We start from the raw sequence: 21,540 nt of genomic DNA on the forward strand, positions 1-21,540 counted from the left end.
TTGCGGCACCCCAAGGTGCTTCAGCACCCGCATTGAGAATTGCTGCTCTATGCCCTATACCTGAAGTGAGCAAGCAGCTAATTGTAAATAGATGTAGTGTTCTTTGGGATGACAACTCAATTGATCTAATAAAAGATATCATATCTACCCAAAGCACCTTGCCTGCCTTTGAGACTACAGCTTTTATGCAAAGACACGTTGGCCTTTTTATCGCTTGTCAAGCAAACCTCCTTATTCTCTCACAGTTTAGGCTTTTTTTAAATTCCTGTGTGAATTCTGATTTCCTTCTTCTTGCGGACAGCAATACTGCATTCTAACCTCAGGTATCACCTGCCATCTGATAAAGCCTTAGAGTTTATCATTTATAAGAAATTTTGTCCTGCGAAGTGCTCCACTTAGAGTAGGATTTTCAGTAGTTAGAACTAATTACCTTCCTCTTACAGAAGTCAGGAATCTTTTTTCTTTCTTTAAGGACACTTCTGTTGGTATTATTTCCTATTTATGAAACATCTAAAAATCTAGTTAATTCTCCTTTTCTAGTGATCTGTGCAGGAAGTTGTCCCTGTCTACCTTGTGGATATCTATGCCGCATTTGAATCCAGTGGACAATGTGAGACTTGTCATTTAGTGTTTATGACCAGATAGTGCCTTCAAAGTACTATATTTCCTCAAATTGAAGGTGGTGAGGCTTTTTCCCCCTCACTTAGCATGGGGGGAAAAAGCCCCTTTATCTTAGATTTGAGTAGAAACTGGTGGTGGACAGCAACAGATGCAGCTCTGACCCCAAGTCTGGGACTTTAGCTGCTGGGCCCCCTGCAGCCTCTACTTGCGTCCCCCCTTGCAGCCCCAGCTCTGGCTGGGGTCCTACTCCATCAAGAAGCACAGAGCACATGCGGCCTCGGCTCCCACCCAGCCAAGTGGTGGCAGCAGCTCTGACCCTGGCTCTGTGGCATGGGCAGGTGTCATGGGGGCCAAGTGGTGGGTCGAAGCAGCCTCTAGAGGTACAGGCATAGTGAGGAGTTTGGTGGGGGAGGGGGACAGGGGGGCGATGACAACAAATGAGAGAAAGTTTTAAAACTTGACATTTCAGAATGCTAATTATGTCTAGGGAGAGCCATATCTGAACACCCTGTGCTCTGACAGTTTCTGATGTCTAAATATATATTTTTTTGAAGTTTGTCAAACTTTGGGCTTTTACAGAAAGAAGCTGGTGGTCTCTTATTGAGCTTGTTGTCATGAGACTACCAGATTTGCAAAGGCTGCTGTGGAAACAGTGCAGTTTGGAAATACATATTCCACACTTGCTGGCAGTACCATTTTGGGCTACGTCTGATAAAATGAAGGAGAGACTTTCTTTACCTTTTAAGCACTATTTATAAAATTGGTGAACAATAAACATGTGTGCCAAATGTTCTTCTTGGAGTTTCACTTACAATTATAGTCAGAGCCCATCCCTAGAGTTATGATGTAGTATTTGTTTAATGTGCTGCTTTGTAGATCTATATAAAAAAAAAAATGTTTATTTTCTGTTTAACCTTAAAAAAGAGGTAAGAGACATGAAAAATCAGAAACTCAAATTTTGAGGATCTCAACTTTTTTGTGTGTGTTTGTTTTCATTTATAGGTTGCTACTTTAAATTCAGGTTATTGGCAGATTAAAAAAAAATGTTTAGCTACTGTTTTTGTTCTGTGTACGTTAAATGGTAGTCTTTGTAGTTCCCAAGAGATGTATGTTCACATCATACATACAAAACACCCTTGGCAGTCTTAGCAAAGATGTCAAGGATCAAGTGATCTGAACTACTGGTTCTTGTTTTTTCCCTTTTGGATGCTAGAAGCAGTGTGTCTGTAATCAACACATTTTCAAGGCAGCCTTGCAGAAACTTAGTGATCTTGTCCATAGATGCTAATTTTAGGTTTTTCTACATAAAGAAGATGGCTTAGAAAATATACTGGATAGACAGTAAAATATTCTGTTTATTCCTAAGTCTCAACTATAGTTGCATACATATGTTTCATGAATTTGAATGGGAAATAGCTAACTGTTTTGGGGGGTTTTTGTTTTTTTTCAGTGTACCATATAGCAAAAATAGAGGGCTTTTTTTTTTGTTAGTGGTCTTCATCTCTTACTTACCTCAGAGGCCTTATCCTACAACTAGGCTTGCGCCCAAGGATGCTTTGAGACCATTAGGCTGCACATGGAATCTGCTTCCTCTGAGAAGCACCTCTTGAAACTACCATTAGTATACTACATAGCATAGACTTAATCTTCAGAGTCAGTAAGTGGCTATGCAAGAAAGGCTTTCAATGTGAAATAATGCTGCTAAGGGGTGCTTAGATTACACTCCGGTTTAGAGAAAAAAAATCTGATGCTTTTTTCCCCTTCTTCCTTGTGGTTCCCTCCCCCACCCCCTTTGAAAAGATGCCAGTCGCTACTTTATTTCAGCCAAGCAGTGCTGTTCATTTCTGGTAGGAATCTTTTAGAAAATAAAAGACTGCCTGTCATGCCACTGTGCATAGATGAATCCCTCTTAGTTTCATAGGGAAAAGAACTAATTTTGTCTTTTCTGACAAATGGCTAGTGAAAATGAGAGGACTAAAACTATAATGCTGTTTCATGTTTACAGGTGAAACATTAGCTAGAAATGCATTTGCTTAGTAGAATGAAAAGAATGAGAGAAGTATACTGGACATACCATATTTTCTTGCCTGTAACATGCCCCAGAACAAAAAGGTATGTTATTTTGTAAAGGCAAAAAATAAAGAAGCTTTTTCTAATTATGTCTGGGATAGAGACTAACTTTCAGCTGACTCATCTTCTCTTTCCTACTTAGCTAATGTTGAAATCCTAGCTGCTGCTGAAGACTGGTTTCCGTTGGTGGATCTATGATTTTGAAAAGAGCTAAAGAATTTCTAAGGCTGTAAAATAGGGGGATCGAGGCCAGGAACTGCCCCAAGAAAGGTTAGCTTGATTAGTGGAACATCAGGGCTATGAAAAAGGAGAGGCAATTGGTAACACTTCTGGAATGAAGAACAATGAGCCACTAACTTAATTGACTGCTATAGCTGCCTGAATAGGAATGCAACAGCCACTGCATTGTGGAGCAGGAGTTAAAGCAGGGTGCTTCTACTCTGGTCAGCAAAATCAGCCTCCCTGCATATAATACATGCAACCCAATTTTAGGAGTCTGATTTTGGGAAAAGAGGCGCATGTATATGAGAGAGAGTGTGTCATAATAGCAATGTCAGTTATTTATGGAGCTGTTACACTAATAAAAATATTGGCAAAAGCTTTACCTAACATTGCATTGGGAAACTAATTTTAGTGTTTTATGTAGTATTTATACTTGAGGTCTGTGTAATAGTTGGGAACCTTGTATAATAATATTTATGAGCATTGTATTCTAAATTGTCCATTCTATACCAGTGTTACTGGAAAGACATAATCAAGCTTCACATTTTTTCTGTGTGCAAGTGTGAGTGAAACTTCATTAACAGAATGCCCCAAGCATTGGTTCAATCTCTGTAGCAGTCAGGTTATCTGTAGAGTGCCTCTAGCCATTTTTGACGCAATGAAGCCAAGTTACTATAAAAGGGAAAAAGAAGTAATAGGCCATCTGAATGCTACAGTCTAGCTATAACATCTTGAGATTTACCCTACTGTTCCCATTCCAGTGAGATATTTTTAAAGCAGTTCTGCAATAAATGTAGAAATACCTTAGAAGAAATACTAGACTTCAGGAGACTCTGCTTTTATTATGTTTATTCAACTCATCATGAAAAGGCATGGAGTGCCAGTTTCTGAAATCCAACAAAATATGCTGTAATATTACTTTCTAGGTTAGTATTAACTCAAACACATTACCTATGGGCCCACATAGCCTGACAGAAAAGATAACTTAAAAAGAAACTAAAATATTTTAATGAAGAAAAAAAGGAATTTTCTTACTGACATTTCATTTCTCCTTCTAGAGATTTCCCCATGGTACTCTTGAGACCTTGTTGATTCCCTTATTTTGGCTTGAATCTCTGGAAAGTTGTCCAGGAACTTATAAAATGGTCCAGATACTCTTTTCCCAGTTCCTTTTCCTGAGGGAAGGGGTACATATGTTGGTACTCAGCAAGACAGTCTGAAAGCACGTGCTTGGGAACTAGAAGTAGGTGAGCAAGGAGACAGGGAGTAGGATGGGGATGTGGAGGCCAAGACTGACTATGAGGATAACCAGACTCAGACAAGGAACCAGAGTTGGAAAGAGATTTGGGGTGAAGAACCATTTGGAGGGAATGAACTGAAGACTCTTTTACCCCGTAGAATGGAATGGGGTGCCAATGTCTCACTATTTTTTCTTGATACATCAGAAAGTCCCAGTTCTTTTTCTGATGGTCCACATAGAGGATTCACAGAAGTTTAGGGGTGGAAAGGACCTCATGAGATTATCGGGTCCATCCCCCCTGCTCTGGACAGAAAAGACTGCTGGGGTCAAATAACCCCAGCAAGGTGTGCATCCACTCTCCTTTTGAAGATCTCCAGGGTAGGTTCCTGCACCACCCCCACTGGGAGTCTGTTCCAGTCTAACTACTGTGAAGTTTTTCCTTATCCAGTCTGAAATCTTCTAGGGGTTTATGACCATTGCTCCTGGTTTTTCCCTAGGGCACTTTGGTAAATCGTTTTTTTCCAAGCCCTTGATTCTCACCCCTAATACATTTGTAAGCTGCCACCAAATCCCCCCAAGTCTTCTCTTTTCTAGGCTGAACAAGTCCCATATCTGTCAGCCTGTCCTTTAGAGGCCTGAAGAGGAAGCCATACATCATATGAGTGGCTCTTCTTGGAACTCTCTTAAGCTTCTCCAGACCCTTCTTGAAGTGTGGCACCCACAACTGGATGCAGTACTCCAGCTGTGGCCTCACCAATGCATAGTAGAGCGGGAGAATAACTTCCTTAGTTTTGCTTCTTAGTGTCATGACCCAGAGGTCTGATTTTTTTTGTGTGTGCTTCGGCACTAAGAATTATCCCCGTGGGTATACAGCTTCATTGCACAGAGGAGTTCTGCTGCGCAGAGAACCCGCGTGCAGGGAAGTGTTCCTGCCACTTTGCAGCGATCTTTGCAGGGTGCATTTCCTTTGCAACACAGAAATGCATGGTGCAAAGGTTTCCCGCTCGTCGTATGCAAATTTGTGCCCCGCAATTGGCTAGTGCTAAATTATTCACACGTGGCGGCTAGCGATTGGCCTGCTAGCCGTATAAGAGGCTTGAGCAGTTTCCGCCCAAGCTGAAGAGGACTCCGCATCCATCTCGTGGGGACTCTGGGTGTGCGTGACAGGGTAATAGAAACCCTGTGTGTCGCTCAGAGGAGTTTGGTGGCCTGATCCACCGCCCACCTCTTCCCGTCTTCGAACGGAGCCTACTATAAGACATAACGACAAGTTTAATGCGCGCTTGTCCTGGACATCCGGAGTTTGTCTGCGTGGAGCCTAGCAAGCTCCACGTGATTGTTTGTGTTCTGTCTGCGTGGAGCCTTGCAACCTCCACATGTGTTCGTGTTTTTTGTTGTAACCGCAACTCAAGCAAGTTCTCAGCCTACACCACGACCATCTCGGTGTAAGTAAAATAATCTTAAAATCAACCGTTACGTGTCTGTGCCTAATTCTAGCTCGGCGCCCGCCCTCTTCGATCCGGCCTGCCCGGGCTGCCGGCCACAGCCCGCGTGCAGAGCGACGAAAGTGACCCGGGGCAGACCCGGCGCGCACATGGCGACGAGGATGGGATCGGGATCACCGCGACCCATGATCGGATCGGGATCACCGCGGCACATGCCGATGAGCTCAGGAGAGGGCTCGCTAGAGTTAGAATTAGTTGAGAACTGCCCTTGGAGAAGTGGGAGACGCAGCGTAGCAAGCATTGGAGAACTGGAGGCGCACCTCACGTACCACCACGCGGGCGGAACGGGCCGGAGATGTGTCCGTGGACACCTTTCGTTAAGTGGAGAAGAGGGAACTCCAAAAGTCGGAGCCCTGGAAGGGAAAGAAGTATATCTTCACCCCGCGGCATTTGGGTGTATTATGGGCGATGAGTGGGTCCTGTACAGGCCCCTCGAGGTTGTGACCCTTGCCGAAGTCGATCCGGCGAGCGCAGTAAGCCCGACCCCCACCCGGGAGTGTGTCTGTTGCTCACGGTGTGCCCGAGTGATGGGAGAGACGATGCCAGTCGGCTGGTTTTCCTCCTGTATGGTGGTGCCTAGACTGAGGGGTCGTGATCGTCCGTCCGAGCTCCGCGAAGACCCGGAGATGGAGGACCGCGCTGTAAATAAGAGAATGATCCTATGGTGCGACAAGGGGGGAAAACTAAATGCAACCTTTCAAACTATGGCTGATTTAATGACTGAAACTTTAAGCTTAAAGACCCAGCTGCATATGGCCGTTCGAGCGGTCGGAGAAGCGGCTGAGAAAAGGGATTTTGAAAAGCCCCAACAAGATGGCACCGAGCAGAGGGAAGACCGCGTGGAGAAGCCGGAAGAGAGGGATGGAGCTTTGGGAGAGCCCGCGAGGGTTCGGCCGGTAACTCTGCCCAGCGACGCAGCGTCGGTTCCGCCGACCACGCCCCTTTGCCGAAGGGAGGGGGTGTCAAGCGGAGGAGTGCATCCGCCCCTCCCGCCTGAGACAGCAACGACTCCCACTGTAACAATGACTGCAGCTCCGACAGCAACAGCAACGACAACTCATGAGGAAATTGATCAGCCTGCAGTATCAAGCAGCCCAGTCATCGGTCCGCAGAGTGCAGTTCAAGCTACCACCTATTACGCTCGTTCCAGAGCCGAACTGCAGAATTTGTGTAGAGAATCCAGGATCCAATCCAACGAAACTCTGGCTGTGTGGTTGGGACGTCTGGTCGTGGAACTTGGGTCCGACCTCCTGGACCAGGAAGAAGCAAGCTTCTTGGTGAGACAAGCTTCATGGAGTAGGGGACATGTCACCGACATCGACATGGTGGCGTTTAGCGTCCATTGGCCTATTCCAATTCCAGCGCTTGTGGCAGGAGTGATTGAACAGAAAGCCCACGCATGGCATGACGGCCGACCAGAGCACACCGGTGCAGAACAGCTTGTACTGGCTATTATCGGAGTTTCATACTGTGCCTGGAACCCAAGAGAATGCACGTTGGGACTAACACCGCTCCAGCGAATGCAACCGTGGCCTCATCGTCACCTGCGAGACCCTGGAACCGTTCCAGTGACCCTCGACAGCATAGATAGTTGCCTTAAAGTTTACGGGGAAAGAAACATCGTGCTTCTGCGAATTGTGCTGTACCCACTGGTCGATCATCCTGTGAGTAGTCTCCTTCATCAGTTGTCAAGACTGCGCGTCCTAATGGAGCCAAGACTATCCAGTGATCGGGAGTGTCAACGCCTGACTGAGGCTCAGAACACGAAACACCGCGAATCCGAGCGTCCAGTATTACGCCAGGGAACACAAGAGGAGCGATACATGTTTGGATACCTCCTGCAGCGTTCTGGACTTAATAAGAGACAGCTTCGGATTTTGGGAGATGCGGGACAATGGCAGCTAGCCTACGAGTTAGGTTTTCATTATCTGGAAGAAGGCGACGATGACTCATCGACGATTTCGTCGAGTTGCTGAGTCGGAAAAGAGAAGAGAGCTGTCCAGTATAAAATCGTGTTTATATATTTGTATTTAATAGTACTGATAAGTTTAATTGACTGTATTATTGTGTGGTCCTGTGTGATTTTATAGATAGTATTGAATAACCATTTTAAGAGAGTTCTTTTACAGATCAGGGATTCGGAGTGCGTGGTGGAGAGAGGCCCCGAGAGGGACAACATCACCGAGAGGAACAAAGGCCTGACGCACGATTCCACCATGACACCCACTGAAGTCATGATCGTTCAGTTTTTTGTTATGAATGTGATTTTATGTATATGTGTGTGTGCTGGCTATTATTTGATTCGATCCCTTGAGGACGAACTTTTATTGTTGACTGATTTTGTTTTTGCTCGTTTAGTTTTGCGAACCATTGACAGAGCAGTGAATAACCCGGACGATAGGTTTGAAGTATAATTCTATTGTGCCTTCAGCAAGGGGGGATGTCATGACCCAGAGGTCTGATTTTTTTGTGTGCGCGCTTCCCCACTAAGAATTATCCCCGTGGGTATACAGCTTCGTTGCACAGAGGAGTTCTGCTGCGCAGAGAACCCGCGTGCAGGGAAGTGTTCCTGCCACTTTGCAGCGATCTTTGCAGGGTGCATTTCCTTTGCAACACAGAAATGCATGGTGCAAAGGTTTCCCGCTTGTCGTATGCAAATTTGTGCCCCGCAATTGGCTAGTGCTAAATTATTCACACGTGGCGGCTAGCGATTGGCCTGCTAGCCGTATAAGAGGCTTGAGCAGTTTCCACCCAAGCTGAAGAGGACTCTGCATCCATCTCGTGGGGACTCTGGGTGTGCGTGACAGGGTAATAGAAACCCTGTGTGTCGCTCAGAGGAGTTTGGTGGCCTGATCCACCGCCCACCTCTTCCCGTCTTCGAACGGAGCCTACTATAAGACGTAACGACGAGTTTAATGCGCGCTTGCCCTGGACATCCGGAGTTTGTCTGCGTGGAGCCTAGCAAGCTCCACGTGATTGTTCGTGTTCTGTCTGCGTGGAGCCTTGCAACCTCCACGTGTGTTCGTGTTTTTTGTTGTAACCGCAACTCAAGCAAGTTCTCAGCCTACACCACGACCATCTCGGTGTAAGTAAAATAATCTTAAAATCAACCGTTACGTGTCTGTGCCTAATTCTAGCTCGGCTCCCGCCCTCTCCGATCCGGCCTGCCCGGGCTGCTGGCCACAGCCCGTGTGCAGAGCGACGAAAGCGACCCGGGGTCAGACCCAGCACGCACACTTAGCAAAGTTCCTAAGTTTTGCTTGAATAACTTTCTTAGTTTTGCCTGAGCAGCATCAGCTGCTCTATTAGCTCAAGTGACAGTGGTTTATATAGGGGAGCTGACAGCTTTCAATCCTAATGGGTGTCAATATAATGCCTCATGACAGGATCTTTTCTTCAGTAGTCTGTTTCTAAAATCCTAGGAAACATTGTTAAGGTTGCAGGGTTACAAAATGCTAGGATTAATGTTACCAATATAATCTTAAATCTCTTATACCAGAATGCCTTGGAAGGTAGCACTTCATTGTGGGGGGCAACCTTGTGGAGAATTGGATTTCTCCTTTGTGAGAGCTCTGCTGCAGGAACCAGTTTTGTTCAAACAAACAAAAACTGCCTTTGTCGCTGATACCAATTTGTTGCTCACTGTTTCGGAACAGTTACTACTTTGTTACCTGATAGTTTATTATCACCGGACTCCAAGGTATTTTCGCTCCTTCCCAAACTGTTGTTGTTTGTCTGCCATTTATTTTGACTTCCATGCTTGAACTTTATTAGTATGTTGATTTTAGTATGTTGTGTCTGGTGGTCAGCACTGTCTTGGAGCTTTAGCTGCAAGAATATTTAACGTTAAGTTGCTTCCTGAGGGGTGCTTTTCTAGCAGAAGGCTGCTGTATTAAGTGATCGTGTAACTAAAATTATTTTTCTCCCTCTACACAGGACCCCTGCCTCATTCAGTGCAGAAATGAACAGTGTTCACTTTCATGAGAAACTACTTAATATTTTGTTTTCTCGTTTTAGTTCAATGGGTCCCCTTATTTTATTTAAAGGCTGCTTTGAAGATAGAATTACTAAGTTCTTTACAGTTATATCCATGTTGTTCATTACTGCAGTATCAGTGAGCGTTCATAGACAGGCTCTGGGTATGTGTGTTGGGGGTATACTTTAATTAGAGTGGCTCTGAGCGTGTCATGTGTATCAGTATCCCTGCACTGAAAAAATGGTAGCAGGGGCTCTTTGACTAAAGCTTGTTTAATGAATAATTGGGAACCTTGTACAATACATGTGATGCTGGAGTGCAATAATTACCACACTCCAGCAGATTCGATTAATCGAGTCTGCTCCCACAAGCTGTAATTACAGTGTGTTGGAGCAGTGTTGCTGCATGTGCATAGGCGCCCAGAGTGCTTCACAGATATTGCTGCAATTCTCTTTGTGACACCTTTTTGAGGCATGGAGAATAATTCTTGTACATGTGGGCAGCTGAAGCACAGAGAGGAAGGCCAAAGATATTTACTAGTTTGGGTACCACATCTGGATACCTGGGACCAGATATAAGCAGAGCATTTGTACATTCAGAGTACAGTTTCCATTGATATGCTTGAGCTGGGAACACTTGGTACTTCTCTAAGTTAGGCACCCAGAAAATGAGGAATAGCATAATAGGAAACTATGTTTGAAAAGTACAGTGTAAATGATTTGCCCAGTATTACAAAGGTACTTTGTGGCAGAGAGAAGTACACATCTATTTTCCCAGAGCAGCATTTGACTGCCTTAACTAAGAAACTTTCCTTCTTTTTGCAGTCTTGCTTCCATACCTTCCAGTTTCCTCAGTAAATGAGGCAGGGGTGCTTTGAACAACAGCCTCCTTCACTATACAATCCTGATTCACCCCCAGTGCAGGTTTATCCAGGGCACTGCCTGAGGCAGGAGGCCTGTGGAAAAACAATATATTACCATATAATTACTTCATCATTTTGCACATATCCAAGGGAATTGAATTAAGGTTGCACATGTTTGCATTTCCTAACTTTTGGGTGCTTGAATATACAACTTCAGTAATCCTTGGGCTGTAGCTTTTTCATTTGTGGTATTTGGGGAAATATTCTGGGTGTTGCTTATTTTGAAAAGCCCTGCCAAAAACAAAATATGTTTTGATTTGAGCATGTTTGTATACATTTCTATCTTCTATTTCCACCAGGCGTAGCTTACATTGTACATGTGCTTTTGTTGCCGTGAAAGGATTTTGTGCGCTAAACTGTTAAATATTTTTTTTTAACTACTTGGAATTCATTCATGATGGATTATGGCCCATCGCACTTTCATTAGCATCTTTTGATCTTTTAAGGTTTTGGCTATACTCTCACTGGTCATACATAGTTATTGCCTTACCTCAGACAGATACATTTCTATTAGACATTTGCTGCCAGATCGTTTTTTCCCTCGAGGAACTGCAGTCTAGAAGGGGATGAACACTGAGGTTCCCTTGCAGAAGTTTAACCATGCTGTCCTGGTGGAAGACTGTGGGTATCACAGTAGATTAAGGACTCCACATAGAGGAGTATCTTTATAATTGGGGAAGCAGGAGAAGCTGCTCCAGATGTGCTGCCCCTTCAATAGGATCCAGTCTTCTATACGCGCTGTTCTTCCACCACAGTGTTGCAGCAGCTTCAGAGTAGGAACCCAGTAGGAGTTGATGTTTCTTCCAGCCACGTGCATCTACTTCTTGAGCTTTTCTGGCATACAGAGTAGTACAATAGAAAGTGCCAGTAAACAACAGGAAATTTAGTATCAAATTAATCATGGAATAAGTATGAGCTGTGTAACTGCAGTTTTGGTAGGGTTTTTTGACTGTTGAAGTAGCCTTCTAATTTGAAATATACATTGATGTTCTTCTGAAAATCTTCAGTAATTTCATGTACTCTTTCAAATATGTTTTTTAATACATAATCAGCATTAAGTGGGAACTTATTTTTCAGAGTCTTGTTGATTGAGAATTCCTTTGAGTCCCATCTCAAAAGCAATCTCTCATGTTTCTTAGAACAGCCACCAACTTGGGGAAATGTTAAACATTTGTTTAAACTATTGTTGGGGAATCATTTTCCCCTGTGCGTTTGGTTATTTCAGTACTGTACATACACTTACTTGTATGGATGTGCAATTTGTCATCTCCCACTTAATGGGAGACTTTGCTTACATGTATTTGTCATTTTGTTATTTACTGAATGGTCTTCCATTATCCGACTAATAAAGAATATCTAGAATAAGTCATGGTCAAGCCTTGTTTTCAGAGGGTATTACTATATCTCCTGGTTCTGCCCAGGGACAGACTCAAGCTTTGATAAATCCTGTTTAATGTTGCCTTCTGTGACTGTATGCATGTGCATATGAACAGCTGTGATTTGTTTCTTGATTTGTTGTCTTCTAATTTGCTTTCTATTCCATCATAATTCAGAACTGGAGCTATAAATACTAAATATATACATATATGGGGGTCATGAAAACTGTTCAATAATGTGCATCCCTGCTAGAATTTCTAAGACTGACTTTAACATCTGTTTCATAATTTTAATGTTTTCATGCATTTCTTTTTATTACTGGTTTGTAAATACTTTTCTTATTTTGCTGAACAGGTTGCCAAGTAACTGAATTCCCAATCACTGCCAGAAAACAACATGTCTCGATCCCGCCAACCCCCACTTGTGACTGGTATCTCTCCCAATGAAGGCATCTCATGGACAAAAGTGACAATCAGAGGAGAGAACTTGGGAACCGGGCCAGCTGATCTCATAGGTACAATGAGAAAAATGGTTTGTCCTGTTTAGTATTTTTAAGGTGCAGGGCACAGAAACAGACGACTGGCAGATTTGGCGAACTTTCCTATTAAGAGAGAGGACATGATAGGCATAATATCTAGTACATTTGGAAGGATGCTTTGGAATCAGTATTATATATAGTAAATATATACATGTCTCATTATGTCTATCTGATGTAGTTCATCTAGTGGTTATAATCCATGGGTGAAACTGTAACTTCTTGGAAATATCTGGGAGGCTTGCTTTTGGCTTTACTGGAACCAGGATTTTGCCCTATGGCTTTAAATCAGGACTCCCTAACTTCTCTCATCTTCTCTGGCACTGATTTCTGTTGCTTTGGGCAAAATTATTTAGCTTGTTCTGAACTTCAGTTTATCTACTATGAAAAGAATGTATTAAAGCTTAAGGAATGTTTATAGAGATACTAATATACCAATTAGCATGTTGTTAGTCTTGCTTCCTGAAGTCGTCTTTGCTGGGTTTCTCAAAAGAAAACAAGACACAGCACCTTGCACCAGGTGATAAGCCCTAATAGTCCAGTGTCTGAGCAGTTATACAATCTTCTTTTTTTTCAGTATAAAGAAATTTTCTTACAAAATTCTGTTAAGAATTGTCTTGCATTTTGCATCATTGGAGTTGATAGTCATTGTATTTCTTACTGTAGTGTGTTTTAATACTGAGTTTATTCTGGTCAGCGTCTGTGGTCCCAGTCTTGTAAAGATTTATGCATATGCTTAAATTATATATTTAGAAACAAAATAACTATTCCATGAGCCACTTGGTAATTCATGGAATAAGAAAGTAAATTGGGGACATGCATTTGCAATTTTCATTTCTGTTCCTTACTTTTTAAGGCATCTTACTACTCGGGTGTTCTAATATTGCCATTATATGCTTACCTTAGGAACTGTGAGGTCCTGTCATAGAGTGTGACTTATTAACTAACTCATGTTTCACTCAGGTAGCCAAGTGCCTCTCTTCTCCTCCACTTGCTTCCATCCAAAGCATCCTATAACACTTGGTGTTTAAACCCGGATTGGGAATCTTGGAAAACTCTCTTTTCAGCACATTGAGATAATACTTTTATTTATAATGAGTCTCTCTCACTTTAGAAAGTGTGGGGTTTGTTTTGTTTTTTTTTTTACTGTTAAATGTTCTCTTTCCACACATGCCTATCTGCTTCAAAGTTTTCATTATGAGTCACTATTATATTTAGTGTATGGTGTGTAAAATATTAATTTATGTCAAGTCAATTACTTTATCATATAGTATAGCAGTTCTCAAATTACAGCCCATGGACTGGATCTGGCCCATGGACAGGGCCATCCTGGGGCGGGGGGCGAACTGGGGAGACGGCCCCGGGCCCCGAGCTTTGGGGTGCCCCATGACGCTGGGCGGAGTGGCCGTGGAGACTGCACTGCCGCTGCCAGCTTAGTGTCCAGCTGCTCGCTACCCCTAACCACCACCGCTGCCCATGGCAGTGGCAGCTTCTTCGGTCCAGGGCATGTCGGATCGGAACGGGGGTGGGGCCCCAGGCCCTGCACCCTGCTCGGGTTGGTTCTGCCCATGGAGCTCCCTGCAGACCCAGAAATTCAGCAGCAGGATAGCAGTAACAGCATAAATTGCTAGATCTCTGGAAGCTCTGACAGCTCTGAGAAGTGTGGCAATTAATGCTGCCACTGTTTCCCTGCTACCAAACTTCCAGACCTGCAGGGAGTCTCACAGACTGTATGACTTGGCTCCATCTGCTAGATTGGGCCTTCACACAAGGCCAGTCAACAGCCGAACCAAGTGTGTAGAGTTGGATTCAGCACATTGGATTGCCCATGAACCCCATCCAAACCAGGCCATATTCTACTCATCTCCACCTGATCTGAGAGCCCAAAAGGTTCAACACCAGCAGTATAGTATATTTGAAACAGACAGTTCAATGTTAATTTTTAAATTGGCCAACTTTGTCAACATAACTGCTCATTCAGAAGGCAGGGCCAGGTGGCACCCTTATAGATTAATTCATTCAGAGAGGCATTTCGGAACTAATCTGTAAGGTGCTGCCCTGCCCTGCCTTCTGCCTAACTCCAGACTAACATGATGAACTAGCTCTCATTTCTATCCGTAGAACACAATTCTTAATTAAGAAATAAAATCATAGGCAGGAATGTAATTAAATATATCCTCATTATTTTAAAAGTTTTGCACAAATATAAACACTTCCTGTGCATTCAAGTGCAAATTGCAAATACATAATTAAATGATTCTGCTGAATATGAAATAAAACTTAGTGAGTAGACTTCAACAGGTGATCTGCAAAGTAGGAAAAGTAGTTCCCCCTTAACTTTTTTTGATAGATATTGATACCATGAAAGGTTTTCATTACGCTTTTTAAAAAAATGACAAAGTAAGTAAATAGTATTTTTCTCCTGCTTGCTTTTGCACTAGAAATGCCAGGTCCTATTTTTTGTGGGAGGCAGCTTATCAACACCTAACAAAGTAATGAAAATCATTTAATTCAATTTAAGAGTCCTTAAACAATGACTTAAATAACTTGCCTTCTTAATTGCTTGGGTTGTAAAATCTTTAGCAGTTTTGAATGTTCACCTCTTTTATTATGTGTTATGAGATACAGCTTTCAATCTACCTTTTTATACTGTTTGTTGTTTTTATATGCTTTGTTGTTTCTACATTTTTAAAAGGAACAGTCCTTTTAATCTTCCTCCATGTGAGAGTGACTGGCTCTAGGGCTGCATGAGGTCATTTGAGGTCTTGTGTGTCTCTTGGGGAAGTTATAAATTTGATTGGTGCTTCTCTTTTTTATGTTTTGCCTCATCAATGAGGCGCCATGATTAGTTCTTTGTGAATAGTCCAGAAAAGCTTTTGTTCTTAGCTAGTTGAAGGGATAAAGAAGAAAATGGTGACTTGTTCTAAGGTGATCTTAATTTCCAACTCTTCCAGTCTCTTCATTGTACGCGTGTTGCAAGAGAGATAGAAGCAAACAAAATATTTCATGAAAACCTTGCTTTTGTGTCCACAAAACAAGTTAAATAATTAATTTTGAAGAAACATTATTTTCTTACAAACACTTTGTGGTAAATATTCACAATAAAAAAGTGGTTTTGTAGAATTGGGTCAGCACAGCCCACAGGCTGAAAGTTCAAAATCCTGTAAAATAGTATGGAAGCTTCAGTCCTGTTGACTTGGTTTGAGTCTTTCCCACTTTTGGAAATGGACTTTAAGCCATTAAGGTTCTTTAGAAATCTTTCCTGTGTGCTGCATTGATTTATATATCTTTAGAATGCTTCACAGATATTAAAATTATTTCATGATCAGTCATGGGTGAGGTGGATGTTAAAGGTTAAACACACCATTTTGCAAAAGCTTTTTCACTGCTGTACTCTGTGATTTTGCACACTTAATTTAAAATTTGATTTTTCAGGCTTCCCCTTGTTTTATGGAAGCTCTGTGGATGTGAAAATAAGATGATATGGTGGGGGAAGTGTTCCATTACAAATACTTTTACTCTGTGCTGTTAAAAGTCAATGTATTTAAGCTGTGAAGGAGCCAGAAACGTTTAAAAAACTGAGTTGTGATCCAGTTACTAAATTGGGAATACTAGGTCCTGTCGAAGAGTTGCATATTGGTAAAATGACACTTTGAGTGTCTATGATAAACTTAAATCAAAATAAGACTTTTTTTTTTTCTTCCATTTTATTCACAAGAAGTCTCTCTCAATTTCCAGGTTTGACAATCTGTGGACACAACTGCTTACTGACAGCTGAATGGATGTCTGCCAGTAAAATAGTGTGTCGAGTCGGGCAAGCTAAAAACGATAAAGGGGACATTATTGTCACTACAAAGTCAGGTGGCAGAGGAACTTCAACTGTATCCTTCAAACTCCTGAAACCTGAAAAAATAGGTATTTTGTCTTTCTTTTGCTAAATTATTAAAACTGATGTGTTTGCTTTTACAAATGAAATTTAGGTGAGACACCTAAGCCGACTGAAACCTTTACAAAAAGCAAGGAAAACTTTTTACTACCTGCAAAAATATACGTGCATGGGCAGATCTAGAATTTTGAATAGGGAGTGCAGATGGTGAAATGCACTGTCACACACAAACACATTTTCCCCAGTTAAAAATAAACTGGAAGCTTTGCTAATATGCTAGGGACTTAGTGCTATATTATTCAGTTTAAGATTTGAAGCAATAAGAAATATGACTTCATTGGAATGAGTTAAAAATAGTCTGTAGAGCTGTGAAATGGGAGCATTATTACCAGGAGCAGCTAACAGACAGCAGAATTGCAGACCAAAGGATAGCTTGATCAGTGGAACAGCAAAACCATTAGAAAGGAGAGGGTCTTTAACACCTATGGACTGAAAAGTTCAGAAGGGATCAACTAAATTATAACGGGTCAGTTCACTGCTGCTGCCACTGCCACGAAGTCAGTTTTAAACTTTGGGTGGAGCAGGAATCAAAGAAGGGTTCAAGTGCATCACTGCTCTCTTCCACCCCTGTATCTGCCCTGTATACAGGTGATGCATTCTATGATAAATTGAGCAATGAGCATGTTGCATTGCTCACTGAAGTACATAATGCTTTACAAAGGTCTTTAATACCACCAAATAATAGCCCCAGTTATGGAATTCTTTTACTGATCCTTTTAGCTCTGATTGTCCAGGGAAGCCACAAAGAACCTGTGAATAGTATGCCAGAACACTAATTGACCATTATCCTTTTAAAGAAAGGGTTGTATGTGATAGCTTATGCACGCTACTATATTTACTTGAATATAAGATGAGGTTTTTTTTCCCAATCAGCATGGCGGAAGAAAGCTCCTTGTCTTGCATATGCATACAAGGAAACCTCATTAAATACATTGTGTACTGTTAAACTGTTGCCAGAAGCAGCATGTACTCCGTAATGGACATAAACTAGGAAGTTGATTAAATGTAGCCAATACTGAGCAGGAGCAATACATAGCCCATGTTTGGCAAGTATACTGATGGGAACCTTTTTTTTTTTGTTGTCTTAAACCCCCCCCCCCCCCCCCCAAAAAAAAACCAAAAAAACAAAACCCAGGCAGTTGCTCCCCCAGGGGGGAACAGGCACCAGCCCAGCACTCATAGGGTACATCCAGGAAACCTCCACATACCTCATAGTTTGGTGTTTCTGTGCTACCAGGGCACAGTGCCTGAACGTGCGCTGCGTCTGAGTCTTTTTTCTGAAGTTTTTTTTTACCCCTGGATATGAAGGGGTAAAAAAATAAACACGGAAAACAAACGGAGCAATGAGTGCTCAGCCAGAATTGCTGCAACAGGAGCCCAGGTAAGGCTTCTTCTGCCCCTGGGGTAACTTGCTTCATGCCAAAGCATGCATTGCATGGATGTTTCCCAGGGACAAGTAGTGGCAGTGAAAGGTGCAGCGCTGCTACTTGTCCCCAAGGAACCAAACGTCTGTGCATGTCTGGAAGTGCCCAGAGGCCAGAGCAAGCTCCAGCACCCTCTGCTTAAAAGTGTTTATGGAATATTTATGTTGAAGCTTGCAGCAGTTTCAGATAAGTTGAAATGTATCAATTTTGAATGAACTAAGTCTATGTCCACCAATAGTTATTTGCATATATGTTTATTTCAAAATCAGTGTTTTCAAGTTTGCTTCTCATGTCCATGTGCTCAGGGAGAGCAGGGTCTGGTAGGGGATGGGAGGGGTGGAAGAACTGCAGGGGAAAGAAATTGTGGGGCAGAGGGCAAGGAAGCTAACCCATTTCCTGGATTTATTTTCCCCTGCTGTAGCAGTAGAAGGGGGGCAAATTTAGGGAAAACTTCCAATAATTAGATTCTGTACCTGGAACATTATAACAAATGTATACATTTTCCATGTATAGCAGGGGTACTTTGAAAGGTCCCAGGGGATACTCAGGGGCAGGCAGGGATGGAACGCCACCACCCCGCGCCGCTGCCTCACAGGAGCAGGGCTGGAGCGGGGTGAGAGCAGGAGTGCGCTGCTGCCACTCGCCACCCCTATCCCCCCCCGCATCCACCTACTTGCCACCTCCCCGGGGGTACACTTATTAAAAAAGGGACCACCAGGGGTATACTTATTTTTAAAAGGTTGAAAACCCCTGATTTGGGGAGTTTGGGATTTAATTGTTGGGGATTGTTCTGATATTCAGAGTTATCTTATATTTGAGAAAAGCTCAAGTAAGTAGACCTTGATTAAGTAAAACTCAGTCCTCCCTGTAAACTAAGAAAATACTTTTTTGGAATATTTCATTTGTGGTATTTAATAATTAAAATGATGTTCTCAAACAGTCTAGTCTGCAGATTTCATCCAAATTCTTATCAAAATATTCTCCAAATTCTAAATGATGTCACTTTCAAATTTGTTCACTGAAAAATAATATACCCAATTTAATTTCACAAAAACAATAATGTAGGTTATTGTTCCTCTTCCACAGTTCCAGTGGCTGATAAGTAGCACATAGTGTGCTCATGTTTGCTACTTTTTCAAATGTATTTTATAAACCAATAGGTAAGCCAAGTATTTGTTTATAAGTGGAAGCTTTATTAGGAAAACCCAAGGGAGGGAGAGGGGGGAAATTTATGGTTTTTGCCGAATGAGGAAAACGCTGAAGAGCAATAAACAAATGCCAAAATCAAAGGTGATATTGGAGAGACTGGTTGCAATGCCACAATTTTCTGCCAAGCACTGAGAGTTGCTATGAGTCATCCACTCTACCTTGGCCTTTGCATACTGTCTGTGTCAGAGTTGTGGGGATGAAGCTGGTTCTGTTTGCTTTATGCTAACTGAAGAGTTTGCATGCTGGGGGAATTGTCAGTGAAGGGACTTGACTTTGCTCAGAAATGTCTTTGTACTGTCTGTATAATATAAAAGGAGGATTCTTTCTCAGTACTCTAGAAAGAAACCCACCTTTTGAAATCAATTCTTAACCTTCTTAAAGCACTGGGTGACAAGCTTATAGGTAGAGAGTAAAACGCTGTATAAATACTAACTACCATCATTTTTAACTTGTGCATATTGGTAGATTGTAACTTAAATAGAACAGTACACTGTGTGAGATGTAATATTCGATGCCCTGCGATTGATATCTTTTTTTACCAGCTATAATCAAATAATTTAGCATAATTGTATCCAGGTTGTTTTGCCCTGTATCTTCCAAAATATTACCTAGGCACGCATTTTATATTTATCTGGCTTTTTCAAATTAATTCAGTATGTCAGAAGCCGATGGTGCTGGACAGCCCTTGTTGTTTTAAGGATATATGCTTTGTTTTCCCTAGGTATCTTGGATCAGTCTGCTGTCTGGGTTGATGAAATGAACTATTATGACATGCGCACTGATAGGAACAAAGGGATTCCCCCCTTGTCCCTACGTCCAGCTAATCCACTTGGTATTGAGATAGACAAGTGAGTACCAAAGGCCTTTAATCCACCTTTTTTTAGTAGTTTTCTCAATATACAAGTACATGAATTCCAGCAAAGTTTAAGCCTGAGTCACAGAAGACAGATAATGTGCATTAGCTTCTGGTTATTCTATCCAGTAATCAATAGCGTGCATTGTTTGGGAATTCTAACTTTTTTGTGTGTGATTACTTAGCACTCTAGCTAATCTGAAAGCCTAGTTCATTGAACCTTGTGATGTTTAGACTTTTGGGATTGGTAAATAACCGTAAGATCCAAGGATTTATATACTTCAGTTTTAGAATACTCAGTGTTGCTTTTGAGTTTCATGGGGCTTTTAAGGATGTTTAGATAGCCATCTGTTCTTAGAATTGTACTGTAAAATGTGACTTCTGGATCCATCAAGTAGTTTGCTTTTATTGAAATATTAATGTTGGTTTTCCAACCACAAACCCCTTTCCTTTTTTGTCATAAATACTTTAGACATTATAAAACTTTTCTGCAATAGAAGCTTTGTAATAAGTGATTTAGTTTATCTGAGGGCATTTAAAGGAATGCTGTCAGTACCCAAAAATTAACCAGCCCCTAAAAACAATGTTTTTCCTGTTCAAGCTATCAGCCCCTCCAAAAATGAAGGCTATTTAAAATCAAATTATTTTGCTGTGGGACCTCTTCTATCCAGAAGGCATAGAGTGTTTGTGATGTGTGGTTTTGCTACCCTGGCTCTTAGGAATATACATTATTTCAGTATCCTTCTTTCTCTCAAGATGAGGGCAGAATGGCATGTGACCTGCATATCAGAAAATCTGAAAGGTCTAATTTTGACCTTTTTAAAAAAAAGTTTAAATATCTTCATTTCTATAAAATACTTGAACTTCTGCCACTCTATAGTCCTGGAAGTTATGCTTTCCCAAAATATGGGTTCTAGTCCTAGTAAAATATTGACAGAGAGATGATGAATTTTCTCTGTCACAACACAAATATATTACATCTCTTGCTTTCCGTTCCATCAATAATTTGTAATTTTATCCAAAAAAATCATGTTAATGGATTTAAGGCCAAAAGAGACTACTAGATCATCTAACCTGAGCTCTTGTACATCATAGGCTGTTACATTTTCACCCATTTATCCTTGTATTTAACCCAATAATTGGTATTTTCCTAAAGCACATTTTCCATGAAAGCATCCAGTCTTCATTTGAAGACATGAAGGGATGGAGGATCCACTATGTCCTGGGGTAGTTTGTTTTTGTGGTTAGTCTTCCCCCCCTGTTCAAAATGTGTAATGGATTTTAATGTGTCTGGCTTCCAGTTATTTGTTCTTGTTATGCCTTTGCAAAATTCAAGAGCCCTGTAATACCTAACAATCTTATCTTGTGAATGTATTTGTCCACTATAATCAACTAACTTCTCTTTTTATTTAAAAGAATTAAAAAAAGATCGAGCTCTGTCTCAGCACACAATTTTCTCCAGGCAGGCCTTGACTGACACTTGGCTCTTTTCTTTACCGCTTTGAATTTTCCAACCTCCTCCTCTGTACTTTATTCTGGTATCAGTATTGCCAATGCTACATGCAGATAAGCTGCATTCTGCTTCTACCCACTACTCCTCTGTTTATGTCCAAAGATTACATTAGCCCTGCATCCTTCTG

At 41.8% G+C, this 21,540-nt stretch overlaps 1 protein-coding gene across 5 annotated transcripts in view; it reads left to right on the top strand.

The window, feature by feature from the left end:
* The window catches only part of EXOC2 (exocyst complex component 2), a 193,347-nt gene that overhangs the window by 11,616 nt on the left and 160,191 nt on the right, over window positions 1–21,540 (top strand). For all 5 annotated transcript variants that reach the window (XM_019490475.2, XM_019490478.2, XM_019490479.2 and 2 more), the window contains exons 2-4: window positions 12,288–12,447; window positions 16,207–16,383; window positions 19,769–19,895. In XM_019490475.2, coding sequence (XP_019346020.1) covers window positions 12,330–12,447; window positions 16,207–16,383; window positions 19,769–19,895 — 422 coding nt within the window. In that variant the 5' untranslated portion in view covers window positions 12,288–12,329. The remainder of the gene's footprint in view (window positions 1–12,287; window positions 12,448–16,206; window positions 16,384–19,768; window positions 19,896–21,540) is intronic.

This window comes from Alligator mississippiensis, chromosome 3 (assembly GCF_030867095.1).
Source record: "Alligator mississippiensis isolate rAllMis1 chromosome 3, rAllMis1, whole genome shotgun sequence".
Taxonomy (NCBI): domain Eukaryota; kingdom Metazoa; phylum Chordata; order Crocodylia; family Alligatoridae; genus Alligator; species Alligator mississippiensis.